Genomic DNA, 22,580 nt, shown 5'->3' on the forward strand with positions numbered 1-22,580 from the left:
GGCTTCCTGTTTCCTTTCACCTTGGCTGGGGCACAGCCATGTGGCATTGCTTTAGAGATGATTGGGTATAGACTAGAGACTGAAAAGCCACTAACAGTCCAGGTCAGGGCTCACCTGAGACCCCAGCAGCCTAAAATACCTTGGTGTTCTCCCCAAGAGTCATTCTTCCTTTAAGATGATGCTAACTCTTCAGTCCTTCCAGAGAGAGCACTAGGGCCAGCCTGGGGGCAAAAAATGGGGATCAGTCGACCACTCCTCTTCACCAAACCAGGTCCTTTCCCTCCTAGAACACCCACCTCCCCCATAAAGCTTCCCAGATCTTTGCTTTTGCTCAGAACAATTTCTTTGGGAAGTCAATATCCTGAGGTGTAAACCTAGACCAAAGTTTTCAATGATTTTTATATTTGTGTTCGTGAGGGTCACGGGAGGAGGATGGATGCCCACTGGTTGTTCTATGGGGAACTGGAAGGGGGTAGACACAAGCCCGAAGAATGGAAGAAATGTTTTAAAAACCTGGTGCAGTGCAGCTTCAAAGAAAGTCCCATAGTCACGGATGGCTGCCGGGAGATCCCAGCCGGAGACTGACCATCCCTGGGGGCAGAAAGTGACAGGAGCTTCATGAACATAGGGAAGAAAATGGCCACTCTCGACAGTGGAGAGGCCCAAAATGGGACAGTCCCACTAGTTTTCGACCTTGCATTTGTACCGTCTTCCCCTTTAGATGGTAAGCTCTCTGAGATGAATCTTGTTCACAGTGAGGGTGTGTGAGGATTCCCCCAACAGTCTTTTCAGCAGCTTTATAATAATAATAGCATTTTTTTAAGTGCTTACAATGCTATACTAAGCACTTGAGTGAATGCAGGCGAATCAGGGTGGCCACAGTCCCTGTCCCACGAGGGGGTCCAATTCTCAATCCCCATTTTACAGATGAGGTAAACTGAGCTCCAAAGAAATGAAGTGACTTGCCCAATGTCACCCAGAAGACAAGTGGTGGAGCTGGGATTAGAACCCATGACCTTCTGACTCCCAGGCCCGTGCTCTATCTGCTACGCCATGTTGCTTCTGCCACACTCTCCAGTCTTGGAATACGCGGATAAAACCACACCAACGGTAGCATCCTCTTCAGATACAGACAGCTATATTGCTTTACAAACACACACACACACACACACACACAACATATATGTACACACAAAAAGTAAATGGTGTCAAATTTTGAATGCATCTTAGCTTGTTCACGATCCCGCATTTGTCCCGTCTTCCCCTATAGACGGTAAGCTCCCTGAGATGATACAGACCATATTGCCGCCTTCCTCTGTAACTTCTCGTGGTACCTAGTTTAGGATTTCCTACCTGATGGGCCCTCGGGATAGATTTCTGACTGGCTGGCACCGGCCCAGGCTATTCACCGAGGCTGGCTTCAGATGGGAAGCAAATGAAGCGGCTGCTTAAGGGTGCACCATCAGAGAGGGACCTAGAAGAGCAATACAATGGCTCTGGAGTAAAGGAATGGGTGACAGCGGTCCCTCCAGAGAAATGCTTTAGGTCTAGGGTGGGGAGGGGGGACAGTTGGGGAAGGGGAGAGACCCTCTTCCAAATGTAGTAATTATGCTACAATGAATGCACTCACTGAACTTTCATTAATGGTATAGCAGGGAGGACTCTGGGTAAGGTGGGCAGAGGGAGAGAACAGTCTTGAGATCCGTTGAGGGACAGCCACAACTCGGTGTTCCCTACCCGAAGCCGCATAAACCAGATTCTTTTGTCTTTTCATCCTAGACATCGCTGCCTCCACCAGAAAACCATCCGCCCCTCTCCCGCCTTGTTTTTTGGGGCTTCTGAGCTACGTCTTCCCCTCTAGACCGTAAGTTCACTGTGGGCAGGGAACGTGTCTACCAACTCTATTGTATTGTCCTCTCCCGAGCGCTTAGAGCAGCGCTCTGCACAGAGTCAGCGCTCAATAAATACCACTGATGATGGTACCATCTGGAAGTCACTCTTCAAGGCAGGCAATGGATGGGCTGTGCTGGTCTCAGGATGCACGGAGGAAAATCCCAGCCTCTTCTCCTCAGTTCTTTGCCTAGAAAGACAAAGGAACCAAGTCCTGGCCACTCAGAGGGGCATCCGGATCAGACACCTCAAATGAGATTTCCAACACGCCGAGCACTGAAAAAGCGGGGGGCTCAGTCAGAAATACTGAAACCAAATTTTATTCTTTGAAAATGACGTTACACACATCTTGCCAATGTACATTGAGATGAGAAAAGAACGGGCAACAAGCCGAGAGCAAAACTCTTACGCTGCATATGACGTGGGGTTTACGAGGATTCTTCGATCTGGCATGGCCACAAGGAATGCGAGAGTTGTCACAACACCGTGTACGTACTGGGGGCGGCTCTAGAGTCTGAATCCTCTGATGGAAGGACAGACCGACGAGGAAGAAGCTGGAGGGAACGATGACGACCGGCGAATGCCCGACTTGGGGACGTGGTCTGTGCCAGTGTCGTGAAAACCCTCCCATGGGAGGGAGACACAGTTATTTTAGGCCTTTCAGAGGCCCTTTGTGCCCCCCGGGAGACCACAATCCTACAGGGAGAAAAGCAGTCCCTTTCGAACTGCAGATCCGAATCAGAGCCCGGAAGGGGGAAAGGGGCACATCCACTGGAAATCCTAGCCACGTGTCCCCACCCTTCCCTGGAGCGGTCCGGATCAGCCCGGCCCCACACGCACCCCCACAATCTGAATGTCAAGACGGGCCCTCAGAGTTGCTTTATTTTCCTCAGAAATAATCATATAACAGGCGTTCAACCTGCAGACATCTTAATGCCTTAGACTTCTACGATGGTTGAGGAGGGAAATCACTCTGGGGTCTGGTGAAAATTAACTCCTGAAACTTAACCCAAGCGCAACGGAACCATCCCTGCTCCGCTCCCAATACACAGGGCTGGAGGAGGCCGGGGGGAATTGGCACGCAATCACAGTCTTCCTTGAGAAAGGTCAAATAATTCCAGAAAACCCATCGAGGAATATCGTTCAGATTCATTCGGTCTGGGCCTCAGCTCGTTCATTTATGACCATGAAACAGACCAGGGAAGGAGAGAGAAAGAGGGCAGAGGGGCACAGGAAAGGGATAAAGGAGAAAATGAAAGGGCGCGTCTTCTTTTCAAAGACCAGTAATTTAGGGAATGGGATGTACGGTACCATGCATTTATTCTGAAAAGCTATTCACTTGCAAGCAGAAGCTTCTAACACTAAAACCACTAACCAACATCAGCTCGTTACAGTAACTGAGTTCTACCTACTGCTAGGGTTCAGAAGGGTGGGTTTTTTTTTTCCATTTTGCTTATTTCCCCCCCCCCCCATTTCAAACGTCCATAAAAATGTTCTCTGTACAAGTCGGATGGCGCAAAAGAGTAGCCGGGAAATGCTAAGAAACTCACCACAAATGAAGGAGGCAGAATTAAGATCAAAACATGCATGCCCAATGGACACAGAAGCAAGGGCCCATTGGCTTCAAGCTGCACTATATTACAAGATGATACCCTGAGGACATCTTGGCATAACCTCGTCCTTGTTCACAACCCTAAGAGGAGATTCCAAATCCGTTTCGCCAAACGGGACTTTATCGATAACCCACTCTTGGTTAAGAGGAGAAGTTTAGCTCCTGGGAGCCGGGCACCATCCCCGCAAGCCAACTAGTGATTCCTACGTGAATCGTGGACACCTCGTGCCGAAAGGAAAATGTCAGAGGAAACTCATTCCGGGAGAAAACCCAAAATCAATGAAACGGATCATTCTTTATACAACCTGCTATTAGTTAAATACTTCATTTAGAAACAAACCTCAAACTGCTACCGATCCAGCTAAATACAACTCAACCCATACAATTGGCCTGTCCTCCAAGTTTATATACAGATAGTTTAAAGTATGCCAGCTAAACTTTAAACTGATCACGCCCCTCCTTTCCCCACCCATTCCCCACCACCCTCCCTCCCACCCTTCTCTGTCACCAGGATCCCCCCTCCCCGCCCCCCGCACCCAACACCAAATGACAAACAAAAACACACCATGGCCTCTCAGGTATATTATATTGCAGCTTTGTTCAACGATGAGCAAATCGAACGAAATCAATCAGCAGCCTCAAGATCATAAAATCCACGGGCCGATTTTCCACTAGGCTGCATATTTCCCCTCACGCAGCTGACTTTTCAATTTAAACGGCAGGCTCACGAGGAGCCTTATGGAAGGCAGGGGAGGGGGCTGCCCATTTAACAAACAAAGACAACAGCACCGATTCACCGGACCCCAGAATGCCCCCGATCGGAAGACCTCCGAGAGGGTGGGGTGGGCCGCTCTGAGGGACCGCAGGAAGTGACTTTCAGAAACGACAGAGAGCCTATACTCCGACCTGCCAAAGTCTTCCCAGTCTCCTCTCCTTCCTGCCTGCCTATACAGTGTCACAGATCGAGAGAGCCTTGGTTAGAAGCCAGAATGCTTTCTTGCCCCCTTTGACCGAACTCTTAGTTTATAAAGCCATTTAATTCAGCCAACAAAAAGGATCGTGGACCTCGCTGGGGCTGGACATCCCTTTTGGAGCTTCCCTGGCCCCTGCCAGACTTGTGGGTGGAAGCGGGGGGCGCTTAATCCTCCACCTCTGGTGACCCAATAGGCTCCAGCTTCTCCGTATTCCCCAGGGCTTAATTCCTGCCTGGATTTTCCCGCTCCCAGCCATGACAATTTTGGGCTAGGCAGTTCACAGCCCTGACACTCTGGGCTTGCCATTTTAGGTACGCAAGTAAAAAGAAAACTGACCCTTTCAAACTGTACACGCCTTCCCACCCATTTTGGCCTGATGCTAATAAATCACTCTTCCACATAGATGATTCATAACCGTTGATGTGGCAGTATAATTGACACCGGTCACCACGATGGAAACACCGCTGCCCATTCAAAGCCTGTTACCAATTTACAAAATTTCAGGATCACTAGAGCCCTGGACCCTCTTTCATCACAAAGAAAGCCCTGAGGGTGCCCAACCTCAGTGACGAAGAAGCTCGTACATTCAAGGCAGAGGCTTAGTAATTTCTGAGAGCCGTCAGAGCCAACCTTCCCCGCCAAGATAGCAGCTTCATCGTGGGAGGTCAACTTGGAGCCCGGGAAATGAGAACCATGAAATTCACAATTCCTATTGAGCTTCCAGCTTGTTGCATATTCCTAAGATTTCCGCTGTATCTGCGGGCCTCCATCGATTTAACCGGGCTATCGATTCCCTAGATGCTCTCCACTTAATGGAGATGCATTAGGCCAATCACCAGCACTGGAGAATCTCTATGGCAACAGTTGAAGAGGGTCAGGTTCGGGACAGGTCGGGTCGGGCTGGTTAGAGTGGCACTGTTCAGCTGGAATCTCAGGGAGGGTTCGCTAAGGGGTCGGGGTGGGGAGAGGTGGAAATGAACCAAAAATGGCCTTGGCCTCCAAGAGGGGTGACTTGTGGGAAGTGAGACTCAAGCTAGCTGTCCTCGGTGGATACCTAGCAAAGTTCTCTGCAAGATCTCCCCTCTAACTGTTGGGGAATAAGACTCAGCCTTCTTCCCTTCCAAAGGGCAAAGTGGGTCTAGAATCACTCAGAGTCTTCTTCACCCCTTGTCCACGAGGGCCTCATTCTGTCCTTTCAGGCCACACTTAGGCATGGCCACCATCTTGCATCTTGGCTGGGTTGGGGGGTTCTCAGCTGGGGACCCCCGAAGACATTGAGCCCCAGGGCCCGCTTTGGTTCACATCAATTGCCTGCAAGGAGCTAAACCAGGCCCAAATATCACAAATGCCCTGCTCCCATTCTGGAAGGGTTCGAGAGGGGAAAAATCCATGTGGGGAAAAAGAGAGGCCTGTACTTAAGGACAGGCAGACTGCTTTTGGCCAGTGAGAGGAAAGAAGATTTCCCACACAGGCCCTCTGCTATTCCTGCCCTCAAATCCTGGTGGCAGGATGAGGAAACACAGGCGCTACCCCATGTCATATGCAGGTCTGGGCTAAATGGCAAGATGCGGGTGGCCTTTTCTCTAGCCGACTTGCATTTCTGAAGCCAAAGCCCCTCATCCGGGGGGGGTGAAATCACAGTCACTTTGGGGGAAAAAAGCATTCAGAGGTGCCAATGTGTAACAGGGATGATCTGGGATGCCCGGGTTTGCCATTTTCACTCTCCTGTCCTCGAAGCTAAACCGGATTTCCCTCATCCCTAGACAGCGGTCCAATGGAGAGAGGAACCTGAGAGGTTGGAAGACTCTTCCTCTTCCAGTTTGACCAGGAGCGGAAGCCGTCTCCGGGGTCACCGGTTCCGTGAATAGCACTCTCTCCGAGCGGTTCATTAAAAATCTAGCTTCCCTTGAAACTCTTTTCAGAAGGTTTTTGGAAACAGACAAAAGAGCACTCCCTCGATTAGGATGAAAACTGGAAGGGGGGGAGCGGGGAAGCTGCTGACACAGAAGGTCTAGGCTAGGCCTTTGTTGGAAAGCAGTCCTCTCCGTCGGCTCCAGTGTCCTCCGCCTTAAAAGGTCAGCTTCGGGAGGCATTGTGCGAGGTGATGCCCAGAACAAAAGGCTCCGTCCAGTGAGCTGGGCCTTGGCCCTGTCCAATTAGATATGGTAATCAAAGGCTTTCGAGGCGGAAAGAGACGCCTGGACCATCTGGCCCCCTTCCTTGGGGACCTGGCCAGCCCTGTTACTGTGGCAGGTTCTCGCAAGCGTGGGGCTCTCGCTCTTCGTCAGGTGCAGGCCAGAGGGTTGAGTGAGTTTCAGAGAGAAAACCCAGGAGCTTTGAGTCTCCGCATGACCTCGATGTCAGGTGAGAGGCAGGGATGGGCTAGGGCCCACTTTTGGGAACCTGCACTTTTGGAACTGGAAAAGAATGGTGGGGATATGTCCCAGTGCATGACAGGATGTATTCAGGATCACAATGGGTCATGCCTGGGACAACCCCCACCCCAGGTACGGGTGTCTCACTGCGCCGGCTGACTCCTCTGAGACCCGGATTGAGACCCCCACTCCCTCCAGCCTCTGGGTTACTTCCCTCCCTCCTTTGGTAGCTCCTACATCCCCGTTGGCCGGGACATCTGCTCACCGTGTCCGCTCTGGGAAGTGGGAGAGAATCGAGGACAAGCCCCAGGCCAGGCTAACTTTCAGCTCTATCCTTTCGTTCCTCTTTAAACCTCCCAGGTTGACACCACCAGCTTAGAATGGCCCTGGAGCAGGAAGGAGTCCGTTTGGTGCATCTTCCGCCGGAGGCTGAGTTGCCCTCATCTGGGGAGATGAGGAGAGATGGGGTGATCTATCATGCCCGGTGGCCCCCTGACCGAGTCTGAGCGAAGGAACCATTATGGAAATGAGACACGGCCCCTTAGTCCTCCAACTCCCCACCCCCTGCTTTCTAGCCTGCGGCAGCTGACCTAGCTCTCTCTTCTGCAAAGCTCCCGTCTGGTTGTTTCCATTTTACCCTGCCTGGGCTTCAGGGTCCCTCGGCTACAGGCCCCTAGTTTCATTTCAACACACATCTCCCAGTGACCGGAGAGGGGCTCAAAAACACTCTCTGGCAGGCACCTCTTTCCCTCCATCCCCTTTATAGCTTTGCAGCCTGGGGGATCCCAACCGGTATCTGACCTCTCCTTGTCAGACTCTAACGGCCGCTTAGCTGGTGCTCATTTCCCTCAAGAATCATTTCACCCCTGCTTCCCAGAAGCCACAGACAAATTCTCAGAAGGAGCCTTTAGCAAGCCCCCGAAACCAAAAGGGGCCACATTCTCCACACGCTGATCTACCCTTCCCCAGAGGAACTGTTCTTCGAGGAACTCCTATGTACTCAACCCTCTGCTCCCCGAGCATTAAATGCTCTGACTGACATCTGTCTGCCGGCCTCTGGTGAATGGGCCAAGTCCTTTGAGGAATCATTCGTCCTCCCACTCCACAGTCTCTCTCTTCTCCCCAGTGAAGCAAGAAAGAAGGGAGGACCATCCTTTCTCCGCTAAGGTCATCCCCCGACCATCTCCTCTCTGGCCAAGCAAGCACCTCACCCGTGGCAGAACCCCCATTAGGCTTCCATTTGTCCCAGAAGCCACAGGCATCAAGGAAATGTGCCTCTGAAAAGGTGATGGCAGGGGTGGGGAGGGAGGGGTGGCTAGCACCTCTCACTGATGGCTCTGTCTCCTGAGGCAAAATTAAATCACTCTTCATCCTTTTTTTGCACAGATCCCATCCCTCCGCCTTCTCCTCAGTCCCTCTTTCCATTTTTGAGGCGGTGGCAGGGAAACAAGACGGGGGATGCCCGGTGGCTGGAGGTCATCTGGTGGTGGCAAGAGCTGAGGAAGATATCTGCTGCGGGATTATCTTTGCCAACTATGCAGCAGGTTATGGTGAGGTGGACAGGTGGGCCCATCGGATGGTCAGTTCTGACAGGTTTCTACAGCTGGGAAGGGAGATGGCCCCCAAGGACCCTAAAAACCACCTCCAGATGGCCCCGATCCTCATCAACATAATGGCAGCGGGGGCACCTGCCCCTTGCCACCCGAGAGACCTGAAATCAACAGCGGCCGTGAGCATCACGGAAAACCCAGTGGGGCCCAAATGCTTTCATCTGGCATCCACCATACGTCCTGTCACGGGTCTGTGAGGCCAAGAGTGCCACCGAAGATCCAGTCCCTAAGATATCTTCCTGCCCCCTTCCTGCCACCCACTGTCTGTTCGTGAGCTCTGCAGAGTTGGTTGTGATGGTACATGGTATTAAGTGAGGGGAGTTGGGCAGTTCGCTGATGGAGGATGAATGACCCCAAGAATCTGACCTTGGCTTCAGTCGAAGGGATGGAAAAACACATAAGGAGGAAGAATAGCATGCCTCACGACAGGTCCTTTTCTTTTGAACAGCCCACTGGGAGTTTGGGGACCACAGGTAGCCCAAGGAGCGCCGACATCTCTTTCCACATAACGACGTACGTCTGACCGCTGCTGCCGTGACATCCGCCTAATAAGATAGGATATCAGGATCACTTCCGCCTTATCCTTCCGGTGAATAACTTGGGTCCATCTGGACAGCCATTCCAAGAGGAGGCAGAGCAGAGAACTCTTACCCTGTTTCAGCACTGGTGAGTGTGAAAGGCTGTTTTTCTCTTTTCATTAAAGGGAGCAGCTCCCGAAAGAACAAGCGCTCTTCTCCTTCTCCGTTCCACGTAACGTTCTCTCCGCGTGACCCTTCCAAGGTCCAGGTAGTTCTTTGACGCACCTCCGAAAACCGCTTCCTGTCCAAGTTTCCAGGGATCAGAACAGCCCTTCTGGGGCCGGGGGTGGGGTGTGGGGGCTGTCTTTTGGGAAATGGCTTTGGGGCTGGATGTGAGAGGGAGCTGGATTGGGACACTTGTGTCCTTTATCTAAGAGACTGAAATGGCAGGCAGGTTGGCTTTCACTTCAGAGCCTGGAGCCTGCTTTAGGGGAACAAGAGCCTGAGAATCACACGGCCCAGTGGCAACAGTGTCCCGCACCGTGCAGTGAGCAGGAGGCCCAGATTGAGGCCTCCTACTCCTTAGGCCATTGGAGGGGAAGGAGGACCAGATTTGGAGCTGAACCGTTTGCCCTAGAAGCATGGAGGGAGGTTGGGAGGACACGGGTGGACAAGGTATCCTGACCCTGGGCTCCAGCGCCTTTCTGCTCCTGTGGAATTTATGCTCTCAAGCTCCAGAGAGGGGATAAAAGCGGGGACAAGAGCTGGATGACCTCCAGAGTCCTAATTCAGAAGGAAATCAGAGCTGCCCCTCCAAAGATGCACTGATGCTTTGAAGATCCAACTCAACAGGAGCTAAAGATGTATGCTTCCACGGGGGTTTGGCTCACGCTGCTCCCCACTCTGAAAGTCCCCCGGGAGGGTTACGGGGGACAGCGGCCCCTTCGGTCAGAAGTCTAAACCAGAAAAAGAGACATGCGAGGCATGTACTTCTGACTGGGGTTTTCCTGACCTGAAGGGCGCGCACACATTGAGGATGTCCCGCGGGTTGGGTCTAGGCCGCCCATGCAGGAGGCCAAAAGACGCATCCAATGGGACTAGTTCGGTCTAGGGTCCATCAGTAGCCAAACAGTGGCTTAAGCATCCAATGTCACGCCATGCAGATTCATCCTAAAACATGCAATCTGCTGAACGATTGCAATCGACACCACGGCAGAATCGGCTTGCATGAAATGCAAGTGCCATTTCCCGATGGTGCCGGTGCAAGTCCAGAGATGTTGCTAGCGCTCTGCGCTCTGAAATCCAAGGCCCACCCTGGGCTCTTAACATCGTGCGAATGGGTTACTTTTTACCTCCTCGAGGAATCTGTCACTACAAGTAAGAGGCTTCTCTATCGCCTGTACCAAAGTTGAGTTTCTTCGCTGGAAGCGTCGCTAACGATACACCACAGAGTTCCACTGGGAGAAAGGTGAGTGCGTCCGGGCAAAACTGGAATCGCTAACGCCAACTTCATCATTACAAAACCTATCAAAAGATCTACTACGGTTTTTCCTGCAGGCTTCCATTTGGCAGTGACAGCACGGTTCCTAAGCTAACCTAGTCGTCTGTGGTTTCTTCCTTTTTTTTCATTTTTTTTTTTGGTAAATTTTCTGCGTGTGTTTTTTAAACAAAAGAAAAATCACCAGTTTATAAAAAAGGAGACCGAGTAGCTTACTCCCCAAAACACAGATAAAAGTCTTATAAAAAGCGTATTGGTTTCTTGCTATAAAAAGCGACCAAAAGGTGTCAGACCTGAAAACAGATTCTCACAGTGTTTTCAGTGTTGGCTGTTTACAAGGCATTAGATAGGAGAAGCAGAGATAGACAGATACCATTCAGCAGGTTCTCATTGAGTTGGTACCAGCTGGCAACCTACGGGATTCTGGGATGCGAAATACTTAATACCTCCCCGTCCTCACACAGGTGGCTTACGGGTTCAAAAGGTCCCACTGGAGAGGCTGAGAGGCCCCGTCTTGCTGCCTTAGCTGTCAGGACCATCTAAGGCCGTGTTTCCTACCCTGGCCCCTTGCTCGGCTCTGCCCCGGGTGGGGAAGCATCCATTACCAAAGGGCAGGTGGATATCTTCCCTTTTTACCCCCGGGGCCACATGGAAGGGTGTGAGACAGTGTGCTGGTGCTAAATCGGGGTTGGATGCAAAATTTGAGACAGCGCTGCTACGCCAGCATTTCCGCAGGGCAGAGGAGCCAGCTGTTCTCGTTTCCGACTGTCTGTGATTTTTCTCCCCCTCCCCCCGTCTGAGATCGGGGTTTGTTTCAGCAGCCCTTGCCAGAAGGCAGCCTGAAATACTGAGCAAGGGAAGAAGAAGAAGAAGAAGGAGAAAGGGGGAAAAAGTCACCAGACCCCGGTATTCCCAGGGAGGTTATCAGCCAACTCGCTTGGTTTCCCTAGAAAGTTCCCCAAAGGATGGTATCCATCTATCCCTATTAGTCAAGAAGGGTTGATCTGTGGCACAGAGGAAAAATGACAGGAAAAGAACCACCCCCCCAAAAAAAAACCCCAACATAGAAGAACTGTGTCCTTTTTGTTGTTTTTTTAAACTTGAAAAGCACCAATAGCCCCTATCTGCTGCGTTTGAGCAGATGTTCCATACTGTACGGTAAGTGTGGCTGGTTCGCTGAGTACTGGATGGTAGGTTTCTTCACATGGAATCGCCGAGGGAATCCGAGTCATCCAGGGAGAGGGGCAGGTACAGGTCCTGTAAGAAGAAAGGAGGAAATGTTAGCCGCCCCCCACTTCTTGTCTGTGTCTTCCGGCCGAGCGAGCTGGTGGTAGGGCCGACTGGCCTCGTGGGGGGTTCGCAGGTGATGGGCGGACCCCCTCTTCCCCGGGGAACTGAAGGAGAAGCGGTTGCCTGTCGAGGGTAAGACTCTACAACAAGAGTTTACTGTGTAGTGTGGAAGTCCAAAGACCTTGGGTTGCCCTCTACCTCGTTGTGGGCAGGGGGACGTGACTACCGATTCTGTTATACCGTACTCTCCCAAGCACTTAGTTCAGTGCTCTGCACACAGGAAGCGCTCGATAAATGCAATTGGCTGATTAGTTCTAGCCCCAGCTGCCGTGGCCTTACTGGGTGCCCCGGGGCGAGTTGCTGTCCCTCTCTGGGCTCCAATTTTCCCATCAGTAAAATGGGAAGAGAAGCCCTTCCTCTCCACCCCTCACAGGGACGATGTGGAGATCCAATGACAAAATTCTGGGAAGAAAGGCCCACACTCAGGGCAACTGGACTGGGCTAGGCCATAACCCTGGAGGGAGGACACTTTGTGGGGGGGTGTGCCAGAATAGGTCAGACAAAGAGAATGGGCACTTCCAGCGCCTCCTCTGAGGAAGTTTTGAGTGGTGGTGGAATAAAAGCGTGAGAAAGGGGAGGGGAGGAAGGAAAGGAAATGTTTCCTTATCAAATACTGGGGGTGGTTTTCCTCGGCCCTCTGGGTCCATGAAGTGCAGGTGACTCCTTCCTGGAGAAGGGTCTGAGGTGGACCCTGAAGAAATAGGCTGCGAGAAGAAAACGCAGGCCTTTGGGCTGGCTGACCCTGAGAACGAGACTGCAGCTGTCTTCTCAGACCTTCGTTCGTCAGCCAGTCACTACTGATAACCAAATTAGAGTTCCTCAGAAAACTCGTAAATAGGCAAGTAGTTAAAAATGATTTATTCTATTGCATTTCTTTCTTTTTTTCAAATTACAAGATTTCAAAAATAATGGGCCAGATCCCGTCAGGTGTGTCACCTCTGTGTAGAGATCAAACACTTTTCAAGAGGGCATGAATTCAGAGGTGACTGCTGGAGTATCATCACATCACAGCGGAGTATCGATCAATCGATCAATCACTGGTATTTATTGAGCGCTTACTGTGGGCAGACCACTGTACTTCGTGCTCGGGAAAATACAACAGAGATATCAGACACGTTCCCTGCTTATGACAAGCTTACCGTCTAGAGCTGGAGGCAGACATTAATATAAATAAGTAATTCATAATATATCATTTAAAGGTGTGTATCTAAGTGCTGTAGAGTTGAAGATGAGGTGAATATCAAATGCCCTAAAGTCACAGATCCGAGTGCTTAGGCAATGAAGAAGGGAGAGGGAGCTGGGGAAAAGGGGGATTAATAGGGGAAGACCGCCTGGGAAATATGGGAACTAAATAACGCTCTGGAGGTGGGGAGAAGGGCGGTCTCGCATATAGGGGGCAGTTGTCTTCTGCTGCTGCTACTGCACTCCCCCAGGTACTTAATACAGTTCTTTGGGTGTAGTAGATGCTCCGTAGACATTATGGATTGAGTAACCGACTAATTGATAAGCCTCTCCACCCGGAGGGGTAACTAGGCCTACCACAGAGATCAGAGAACCCATCCAACTTCTTGAGCAGTTCTGTCAGCATCCCTTGCACGTCATACTCTGACAGTGAATCCCAGACAAGGAGACCCCGGAAGACAGAGGTCCTCGGGGTGACGAGTGAGGAGAATGAATCACAGCAGGAGACCCGAGGAGCTTCTGAATGGAGAGCCAAAGAGGCAGGGAATGTAGGAAAGAAGGGCAGGACAGATGCTTCAAAGAGTCAACCTCAGACGATGTGGCCTCACCCGGGACTATGGGTTGGCAACAGTGGCAGCGGAAGACAGAGAAGCCCGGTGGGTGGAAATCTGCAGTGCAGAGACTCCCTTAGAGCGGCGGCTTCGGGAAAGATTAGGACCTCAAGATCAGAACAGAAAGTATCCTCAAGCCCCCCAAATAATGGACGCGTCACCTTAGAAAATGTTTTCCTTTACTTGTGCACTGCTTGGACTAGGTCGATAGAGTGGGAATAGTCTTTCTGGATGATCTGTTTCACTATGCTGCTCTGTGCCCCGGTTTTCTCATCTGTGAAATGGGGATTACATTTTACTCCCTCCTACTTGGACTGTGAACCTTCTGTGGGACAGGGACTTTTTTTCCCCCCATGGTATTTTTTTAGTGCTTACTATGTGCCAGGCACTGTACTAAGCACTGGGTAGATAAAGGGGCTCACAGTATTAATCCCTATTTTACAGAGGAAGTGACTGAGGCACAGAGAAGTTAAGGAACTCTTCCAAGGTCCCACAGCACACAAGCAGCGGAATCGGGATTAGAACCCAGGTCCCACTGACTCCCAGGGCCATGTTCTATCCACTGGGCCTGCTTCTCAGGGACTGTGTCCAACCTGATTATCTTGTATCTACTTCAGTGGCTTAGGACAGTGCCTGGTACACAATAAGCGCTTAACAAATGCCATACAAACCCCCCAACAAAATCTTACCATCAGATGGTCATCTCTGTTCACAAAGTACAGATCTCCATCTCTGGGTAGATCTATGATGTTTCCAAGCCCACAGTCTGGTAAATATTGCCGTGCCAGGCACTCTACACTGTCACAGTGACGGCATCCTTAAAGAGCTTGATGTGACGTCAGGTCTCACAAGAAGGACCGGCACCCAGAAACTCCAACACCCAGGAACCAGAAACAGGTACCTTCAAGATTTCAAGATCCATTGCGTCTCCCACAAGGCCTGGCCCTGGGGTCCCTGCTGTGGGCTCCCCAAGAACCCCACCTAGGGCCGAGGGAAGAGCCCCAGGACTGAAAAGTGCATTGATCAAGTTTGGCCTCCACAGACCGCAGCATGGTCTCCACAGACCCTCTAGACCGTAAAGCTCATTGTGAGCAGGGAATGTGTCTGTTATATTGTTATACTGTACTCTCCCAAGCACTTAGCACAGTGCCCTGCACACAGTAAGTGCTCAATAAATACAAGTGACTGACTGATTGCAGGCTGCTTGGGTAAATCTTGACACCCGAGCGTGAATACTCATCACCTGGTGGAGGATGGATCTAAACCATCTATCTCCTCTCACTCCCTCTTACCGACGCAGTCCGGAAACACGGGGTCAGATCCAATCCAAAATCCCTGCGTTTTGGGAATCTCCCTGTTGGATGATGGGGGATATTCGGTCTAGCAACCTGTTCCCATGGGGCTATAAGCAGGGTATTTCAGTACATGTACATAGGCTGACCCCAACCCCTTCAAGAAGCAAATGCCATATTAAAGGGCAATCACTGCTAAATGCTTGGAGGACTTAGGCCAAGTAATTAATTTGTCTAACAAATCCCCGTTCCACCCCGAAGAATTTCTCAACTTGAAGCCGGGGCTTCTACCTCATCACTGGATGCAGTTCCCGAAAAGCAGGCTTCGGGGAAAGCCGCCTCAGGCCAACTGGGTATTTCCGCTCGCTGCCTCCTCCATCAGTGACTTTCGCTGTTAGTGCTGGGCAAGAGAAGGCTGTGTGGGTCCTGGCCACTGGGTCCTGTGACCTTGCGACCTGTTAGGCTGAAGGGTGTAGGGTGGGGGGAATGCTTTAAAGGAGTAAAGAAGCTTTGATGGGATTTCTCTGCTTCCCTGGGGCAAAGCCCAACTTGGAGGAAAGTATTTTTAACTTCGTAAGCCAGGGGATAAAGCTTGTGCAGTTAAGCCCCTTCTGTGGCGGAGATCGACACACTCTTTTCGTTGCTAGGTTTATTTCTGGGACTTCATTCCTCATGACCCCGTTATGCATCCAACAATCCCGACAAAGATCAAGAGGCCACGAGGGAACGGAAAGTGTAAAATCCCCTCGCCGGGGTTACGGCCAGGCCATGGCTATTGAAAATTAATTGGGGTCGGGCCAGTGAAATGTGCACAGCCCTTCCGGTTCAGCACTTGGGCAGGGTCGGGAGGGGTCGGGCCCTCAGATGGCTCTCCCGTAGGCTCCTTTCCTCCCTGGGCGCCCAGAGTTGACCCATGGGGCTCAGGATCCAACCAGGCGTCGAGAGCTCTGGGAGGCGGCTGGGCTCCCATATTATCGCGTCAGGACCCTTCTAGCTAAAGTTCACGTCCTGTGTGTGGACATGAGAAAACGAGAGGCCCGAGCAGTACTGAAGTAGAACCCCGAAAAGTCCACCTCTTGGCTGTTGCTCCAGCTGGCGATGAGCTCTTAGCCTTTTTTTCACAGACGCTCCCTTGGGATTCTGGTTAGTATTCCCCCCCCACCACTATTAACCTCACCTATGAGCATATCTCCCTTATTAGGAGACTTTAGTTCAGGGGCACACGACTTGCTCACAGAACTTCATGCCCGGACCCTTAAACGGCACCGGGCGGTGGGCCGAAAAGATGTCAGCGAGCCGAAAAGACGTCAGTGGTGGCAAAGGGAAGTCTTCCCTACTCAGTGGGACCTTTCTATTCCTGGTCTGTTACTTCAATTGAGCTCACCAGGTTACAGAACATGGATGGAAGGGATTTGGGACTGTATTTTTCCTGGAGGCCAGGTGACCGGAAGGGCCAGACATGAGCTTGGAAGAGTGGCCACGTGGGCGTTCCCAGGGATCCTGGGGAAAAGATAGAGGGATCTAGGCAGAAGAGGTCAGAAGGAGGGATTTGCTAAGCGCTTACTACGTGCCAGACACTGTACTGAGGGCTGGGGTAGGTACAAGCTAATCAGGTTGGACACAGACCCTGTCCCATGTGGGGCTCACAGCCTTAATCTCCATTTTACAGAGGAGGGAACTGAGGCACAGAGAAGTAAAGTGACTTGTCCAATGTCACACAGCAATGTGGCAGAGGCGAGATTAGCATCCCAGTCCTACTGACCCCCAGGCCCCTCTATCTACTATTCCAAGCTGCTTCTCCAGTAATTGTGGAATTTGTTCAGCACTTACTCAGGGGCAGGCACTGTACTGAGCAATGGGCTGGATACGACATAATCGGTTGGATAGAGACACTGGAGCCAGTGGGAGGGGGGACCCTCCCTAGAGACTTTTTTCCTGGGGGGCGGATTTGACTTACGGGAGGAGGCCCTCACATCTGGGTTGAAAAGAGGATTAGTAAGGTATAAGAAACATAATACCTTGTGCTTACGGAGGCTGCCCGGGCTGGTGGGGGTGGAGATCGGAGACTGCTTGGATTTGGGGGTAGAGAGCTGGCTGCTCGACGTTCCGTTTGCTGTCACGAGGGGAAAAGAAAATTCAGGCACAAAGTCAGCAGTGCGTGTAGCACACAGGTAACTTTTTCTGCTGAAGAAATAAAAAAACTGCTAAAGCCGATGAAACATTCACTCCCACGGACCCACCAAAATAATAACAATTATACTCAGCGTAATGATGGCAGGCTCCTCTTAATTTCATTCATTCATTCATTCAATTGTAGTTACTGAGCGCTTACTGTGTGCAGAGCACTGTACTAAGCGATTGGGAAGTACAATTCAGCAACAAATAGAGATAATCCCTGCCACAATGGGCTCACAGTCTAGAAGGGAGAAGACAGACATCAAAATAAGTAAACAGGTAGAATTATAGATACATAGACTCATTAATAAAAATAAATAGAATTATGATTATAAAGATGGACATAAATACACAAGTGCTGTGGGGCAGGGAGGGTGGTAGAGCAAAGGGAGCGAGTCGGGGAGAGATGGGGAAGGGAGCGGGAGCAGAGGAAGAGTGGGGCTTAGTCTGGGAAGGCTTCCTGGAGGAGGTGAGCTTTCAGTAGGGCTTTGAAAGGAGAAAATGTGCTAGTTTGGTGGATTTGAGGAGGGAGGGCGTTTCAGGCCAGAGGTAGGACGTGGATCCGGGGTCGATGGCGGGACAGGCGAGAACAAGGCCCAGTGAGGAGGTGAGCGGCAGAGGAGCGGAGCGTGCGGGCTGGGCTGTAGAAGGAGAGAAGGGAGGTGAGGTAGGAGGAGGCAAGGTGATGGAGAGTTTTGAAGCCAAGAGTGAGGAGCTTTTGCTTGTTACGGAGGTTGATAGGCAACCCATGGAGATTTTTGAGGAGGGTGGTGACATGCCCAGAACGTTTCTGTAGAAAGGTTTCAGCTTCCTTCACCTGAGAGATAACCTGCCTTATCACTGTGAATGAAGAGATGAGCCACCGGAAAATGCCTTGGCAGCGGAGCCAAAAGAGGAGGGAAAAAGGGAAGGAGGGCCCACATTTTTCACACACCACCCCTTCCACTTCCACTTAACCTACAGCCCAAAAGCCTCTGAATAAAGATGAAGAGCAGCGTGGCCTAGTGGAAAGAGCTCGGGCTTGGAAGTCAGAAGGGCCTAGGTTCTGATCCCACTTCTGCCATTTGTCTGCTGTGTGACCTTGGGCAAGTCATTTAACTTCTCTGTTCCTAGTTTACTCCTCTAAAATGGAGATTAAGACTGTGAGCCCCAAGTGGGACAGGGACTGTGTCCAACCTGATTAGTCTGTATCTACCCCAGCACTTAAAACAGTGCTTGGCACATAGTAAGCCCTTAACAAATACCACAATTATTAATTGCAAACAGCTACTGTTCTGGGGTGGGGAATAAGGAGGAGGTTGGAGGGGGGTAGTTAATGATGTATTCCTGTCAAGGTAAGAATGCTAGCTCTGGAAGCATCATCTTGAAACATCTGTGTCCCCAAATCCCACACGAAACGTCCAATGACAGGCACCTCTCAATTATCTGGGTCTGGATTACCCACTGGGCGGATTATATGCAGGAGTGTGAACACTCTCAGTTGCCAGCCTGCCTTCCCACGACCTGTTGCATCTGGAAAGTTCCTGCCGTCCTCAACTATGTCTTGATTCAGGTTCCGCCTCCCCTGTAGCTCAGGCAAATTTTTGTCTCTTTTTTATGATATTTGTTTAGGGTTAGCTATGTGCCAGGCACTGTATTATGCACCGGGATGGATACGAGATAATCAGGTTGGACACTGTCTGTGTCTGATCTGGGGCTCATAGTCCTAATCCCCATTTTACAGATGGGGGAGGACTGAGGCCCAGAGAACTGATGTTTTCAACTACGCAGCTTCCTGAGGTAACAAATACCTTATGCCTTAAGCGTTTAACAAATGCCCTAAAAATATGAGTTTACAGTCTAGGGGATAGACAGAAATTAATATAAATAAATTACGGATATGTACCTAAATCCTGGGGGGCTGGGAGAGAGGTAAAGAAATAGCATGGCATAATAGAGCATGGGCTTGGGAGTGTGAAGGTTATGGGTTCTAATCCCGGCCCCACCACTTGTCTGCTGTGTGGCCTTTGGCAAGTCACTTCATTTCTCTGAATCCTAGTAGCCTCATCTATAAAAGGAGATTAAGGCCGTGAGCCCTATGTGGGACCGGGACTGTGTCCAACCCGTTTTGCTTGTGTATCCATCCCAGTGCTTAGTACAGTGCCTGGAACAAAGTAAGCACTTATCAAATACCATAAAAAAAGATTCATATCAAAGGCTTCAAAAGATCCCTCAGTAATAGTGGAATTTGAGGGAACTTTCTGTCCTGGATAGAAACCGGGCTAAATGCTAGGAAACAAAGGCTATGGATAAATGGGCACATTCAGGATGAAGAGATGCAACAATAAAAATTGTGGAGGTTAGTAAGTGCTTATTCCATTTCCAGAGCTGGATTAGATAAATTAAAGATAATCAGGTGGGACAAAGTCCCCTGTCCAACGTGGGGCTTTCTAAAGGGGTGGGAGACCAGATACTTGAATCTCCATTTTACAGATGGGAAATGGAGGGGCAGGGCAGGTAAGTGACTCGTCTGAGGTCACGTAGCAGGCAAGTGCTGGAGACGGGATAAGAACTCAGCTTTCCTGACTCTCACGCTTGTCCTCTTCCACTAGGCCAGATACAGTTTCAACACCCTTATTCTAAAAAGAAATAGGAGGCATTTTCCACACTTGGATTCCCATCACCTATTCCAGGAGATCATAGAATCCCAGACCTGAAGGGATGCTTAAGAGGCCAAGTGACTCAAGCCCCTGCCTCCAGGTCGATGAATGACACAACTTTGCAAGACACAAGGATGGCTGGGTTTTTTCTGTGACATGACCCAGAGAAGAAAGCTCCACAACTTCCCTCGGTTCCTGTTTTGTTTTCTGTTTATTTTACTTTTTGTTAAGCACTTCCTATGCGTCAGTAAATCAATCGATCCTATTTATTGAGAGCTTGCCGTGTGCAGAGCACTGTACTAAGTGCTTGGGAGAGTATAGTATAACAGAGTTGGTAGACATGTTCCCTGCCCACAATGAAAAGCAATGTGGCCTAGTGGATAGAGCCCGGGCCTGAAGTCAGAAGGACCTGGGTTCTAATCCCAGTTCCATCTACTGAAGGTACGCTGGATTCGATTTACTGGTAACGACATAACTGGGTTTCGGCTTCGAAAATGATATTCCCGATGGTGAGATTTTTTGCAGGATATATCCAGGGGTGGCTGACAAAACTAATGTGTGACTGACGGTGCTTTCTGTGTGCTTCCAAAGATGGTCGCTTACTACACTCCTGCAGAGGGAGTCATTCTCCAACTCCTCTCCCGTCTGCGTCATTTATGTGCTCGGGTCTGTGCCCTTCGAGCACTTAGGCTCGAAGTGTTCACTCCCTTCTCACCACTTATGGACATAACCTTAATTTATTCCTTTATATTAAGGTCTGTCTCCTCCTCTAGTCTGTACTTGTTGTGGGCAGAGAATGTGTCTAACAACTCTGTATTGTACTCTTCCAAGTGCTTAACACAGTGCTCTGCACACGGTAAGCTTTCAGTAAATACCACTGATTGCCTGATACCAGCTGGTCTATCCCCTGTCTGGCACTGGTTGCCTTTAGGCTGTTGAAGTGCACTGTCCTTTATGCTTGGCTCGTGCTGCCAAATCCCGTGGTCAGGAAGTGTTCCCGATGTTCAGAAGGACACAGGAGGAGAACACAATGGCTTGGGATGAAGGGAGGTGTCTACATAGTGATGATGATATTTGTTAAGTGCTTAGTATGTGCCAGGAACTGTACTAAAAGCTGGGATGGATACAAGCAAATCGAGTTGGACACAGTCCCTGTCCCATGTGGGGCTCATAGCCTCAATCCCCATTTTACAGATGTGATAACTGAGGCATAGAGAAGTGAAGTGACTTACCCAAGGTCGCACAACAGACAGGTGGCAAAGTCAGAATTAGAACCCATCACCTTCTAACTCCCAGGTCCGTGCTCTCCCCACTAGGCCATGCTGCTTCTCAAAGATTAGGTTCGGGAGGACTTTCGTAAAGTATTTCACATGAAGTATTTATGTTATGCTGTAGGCCCGGCACGATGCGTGTAATGTCACATGCTTAACTTCATGTGTGTGGCATCTACCAGGGCTGTCAGTGGTCCACCCTGCTTTTGCATCTGTATCTCAACATTCCTGATCCGCTTTTCTTTTCTCCATCATAAATCGGTTCGAAAGACCCCCACCACTTCTAACACGTTCATCTTCGCGGGAGGGGGGTCTGGTGGGACAGACTGACATGCTGTATCTGTTTTGCTGATTCTGCCCACGTGGAGAAGCTTTTGTCTCTCTCCTCCAACCCTTCCATTAACAAAGCAACTGATGAAAGGCCGGAAACCGTCGCTTGCTGATCTGATCATAGGTTTCTTGAGCCAAATTCAATATCAGGCTGCCAGGTATAGCAGAGACTGCATTTGCATTGTAAATTGGCTCCCTCTGATTCTTCTCTGCAGGTGTCTGAAAGGCTGCTGTTATTAGAGGTTTGACCCAGAGGAAAAAATGACAGATTACCCAGGCACTACTGTGGCCCGGGACAAATATTTGTGCCTAATCAAAACTTTTGGCTCCTCTGTACTTCCCTGAAGATGACGACTGCAGAGTGCAGGAGGAGATGACAGAATCGCTTTCCACAATCTGACAAAATCACCCATTTCCCTCGTGCCAAGACCGTACTTCTGCTCTGAGATCTATGGCTGCAGCTCTCGGTAAGGGAATACCAGGGCAGGTTTGAGACGGTGGTCCTCTACCACCTATTCGGAAAGGGTCACTCTTGTCCAGATTCTGCCCTCTGGGCACTGCTCCCAAGGACACCCGGGAGAAGAGAAGAGAGAGCCCTCCTCACCCATCTCACAGATGTGAACCCCAAGTGGAATAGGAAATGTGTGCGACCTAATTGTCTTGCATCTATCCAAGTGTATAGTACGGGTCCTGGAACATACAAAGTGCTTAACGAGAATTATTATTATTATTGCTTGGAAGCAGTTTGGCCTAGTGGAAAGAGCATGGGCCTGAGAGACAGAGACCTGAGTTCTAATCCCAGTTCCACAACTTGCCTGCTGGGTGACCTGGGCAAGTCACTTAACTTTTCTGTGCCTCAGTTTCATCAACTGTAAAATGGGGAGGAAATACATGCTCTCTCTTTCACTTAGACTGTGAGCCCAATGTGGGACAGGGACTGAGTCTGACCTGATTAACTTGTATCTACCCCAGTGCTTAATACAGTGCTAGACCCATAATTAGGGTTGAACAAATACATACTGATTAATTATTAGATCTGGAGTTGGAGAGGATGAGGGAAGAAAGAGGATAAGGAATCTCAGCAGGGTATTGCAAGGAGTAGGGACCTCCATAACTCTTGGTAGCCAAAGGCAGTGGAAAACTGGGTGTCAAAAAACCAGAATCTAGACAGGCCATAAGCTTGAGTGCTGAGGGCTTCCCTCACTCTCTTTGATGGTGCAGTGGGGCCCATTTTGCATTGGAGGACCATTTCC

At 50.3% G+C, this 22,580-nt stretch overlaps 1 protein-coding gene across 3 annotated transcripts in view; it reads right to left on the reverse strand.

Annotated features, from left to right (window-relative positions):
- Positions 1–4,029: 4,029 nt before the first annotated feature.
- Positions 4,030–22,580, reverse strand: part of DCX (doublecortin) — a 92,840-nt gene continuing 74,289 nt past the window's right edge. For all 3 annotated transcript variants that reach the window (XM_029067279.2, XM_029067277.2, XM_039912379.1), the window contains exons 6-7: positions 16,931–17,025; positions 4,030–11,734 (exon numbers count right to left, since the gene is read on the reverse strand). In XM_029067279.2, the coding sequence (XP_028923112.1) occupies positions 11,678–11,734; positions 16,931–17,025 (152 nt within the window). In that variant the 3' untranslated portion in view covers positions 4,030–11,677. The remainder of the gene's footprint in view (positions 11,735–16,930; positions 17,026–22,580) is intronic.

This window comes from Ornithorhynchus anatinus, chromosome 6 (assembly GCF_004115215.2).
Source record: "Ornithorhynchus anatinus isolate Pmale09 chromosome 6, mOrnAna1.pri.v4, whole genome shotgun sequence".
NCBI lineage: Eukaryota > Metazoa > Chordata > Mammalia > Monotremata > Ornithorhynchidae > Ornithorhynchus > Ornithorhynchus anatinus.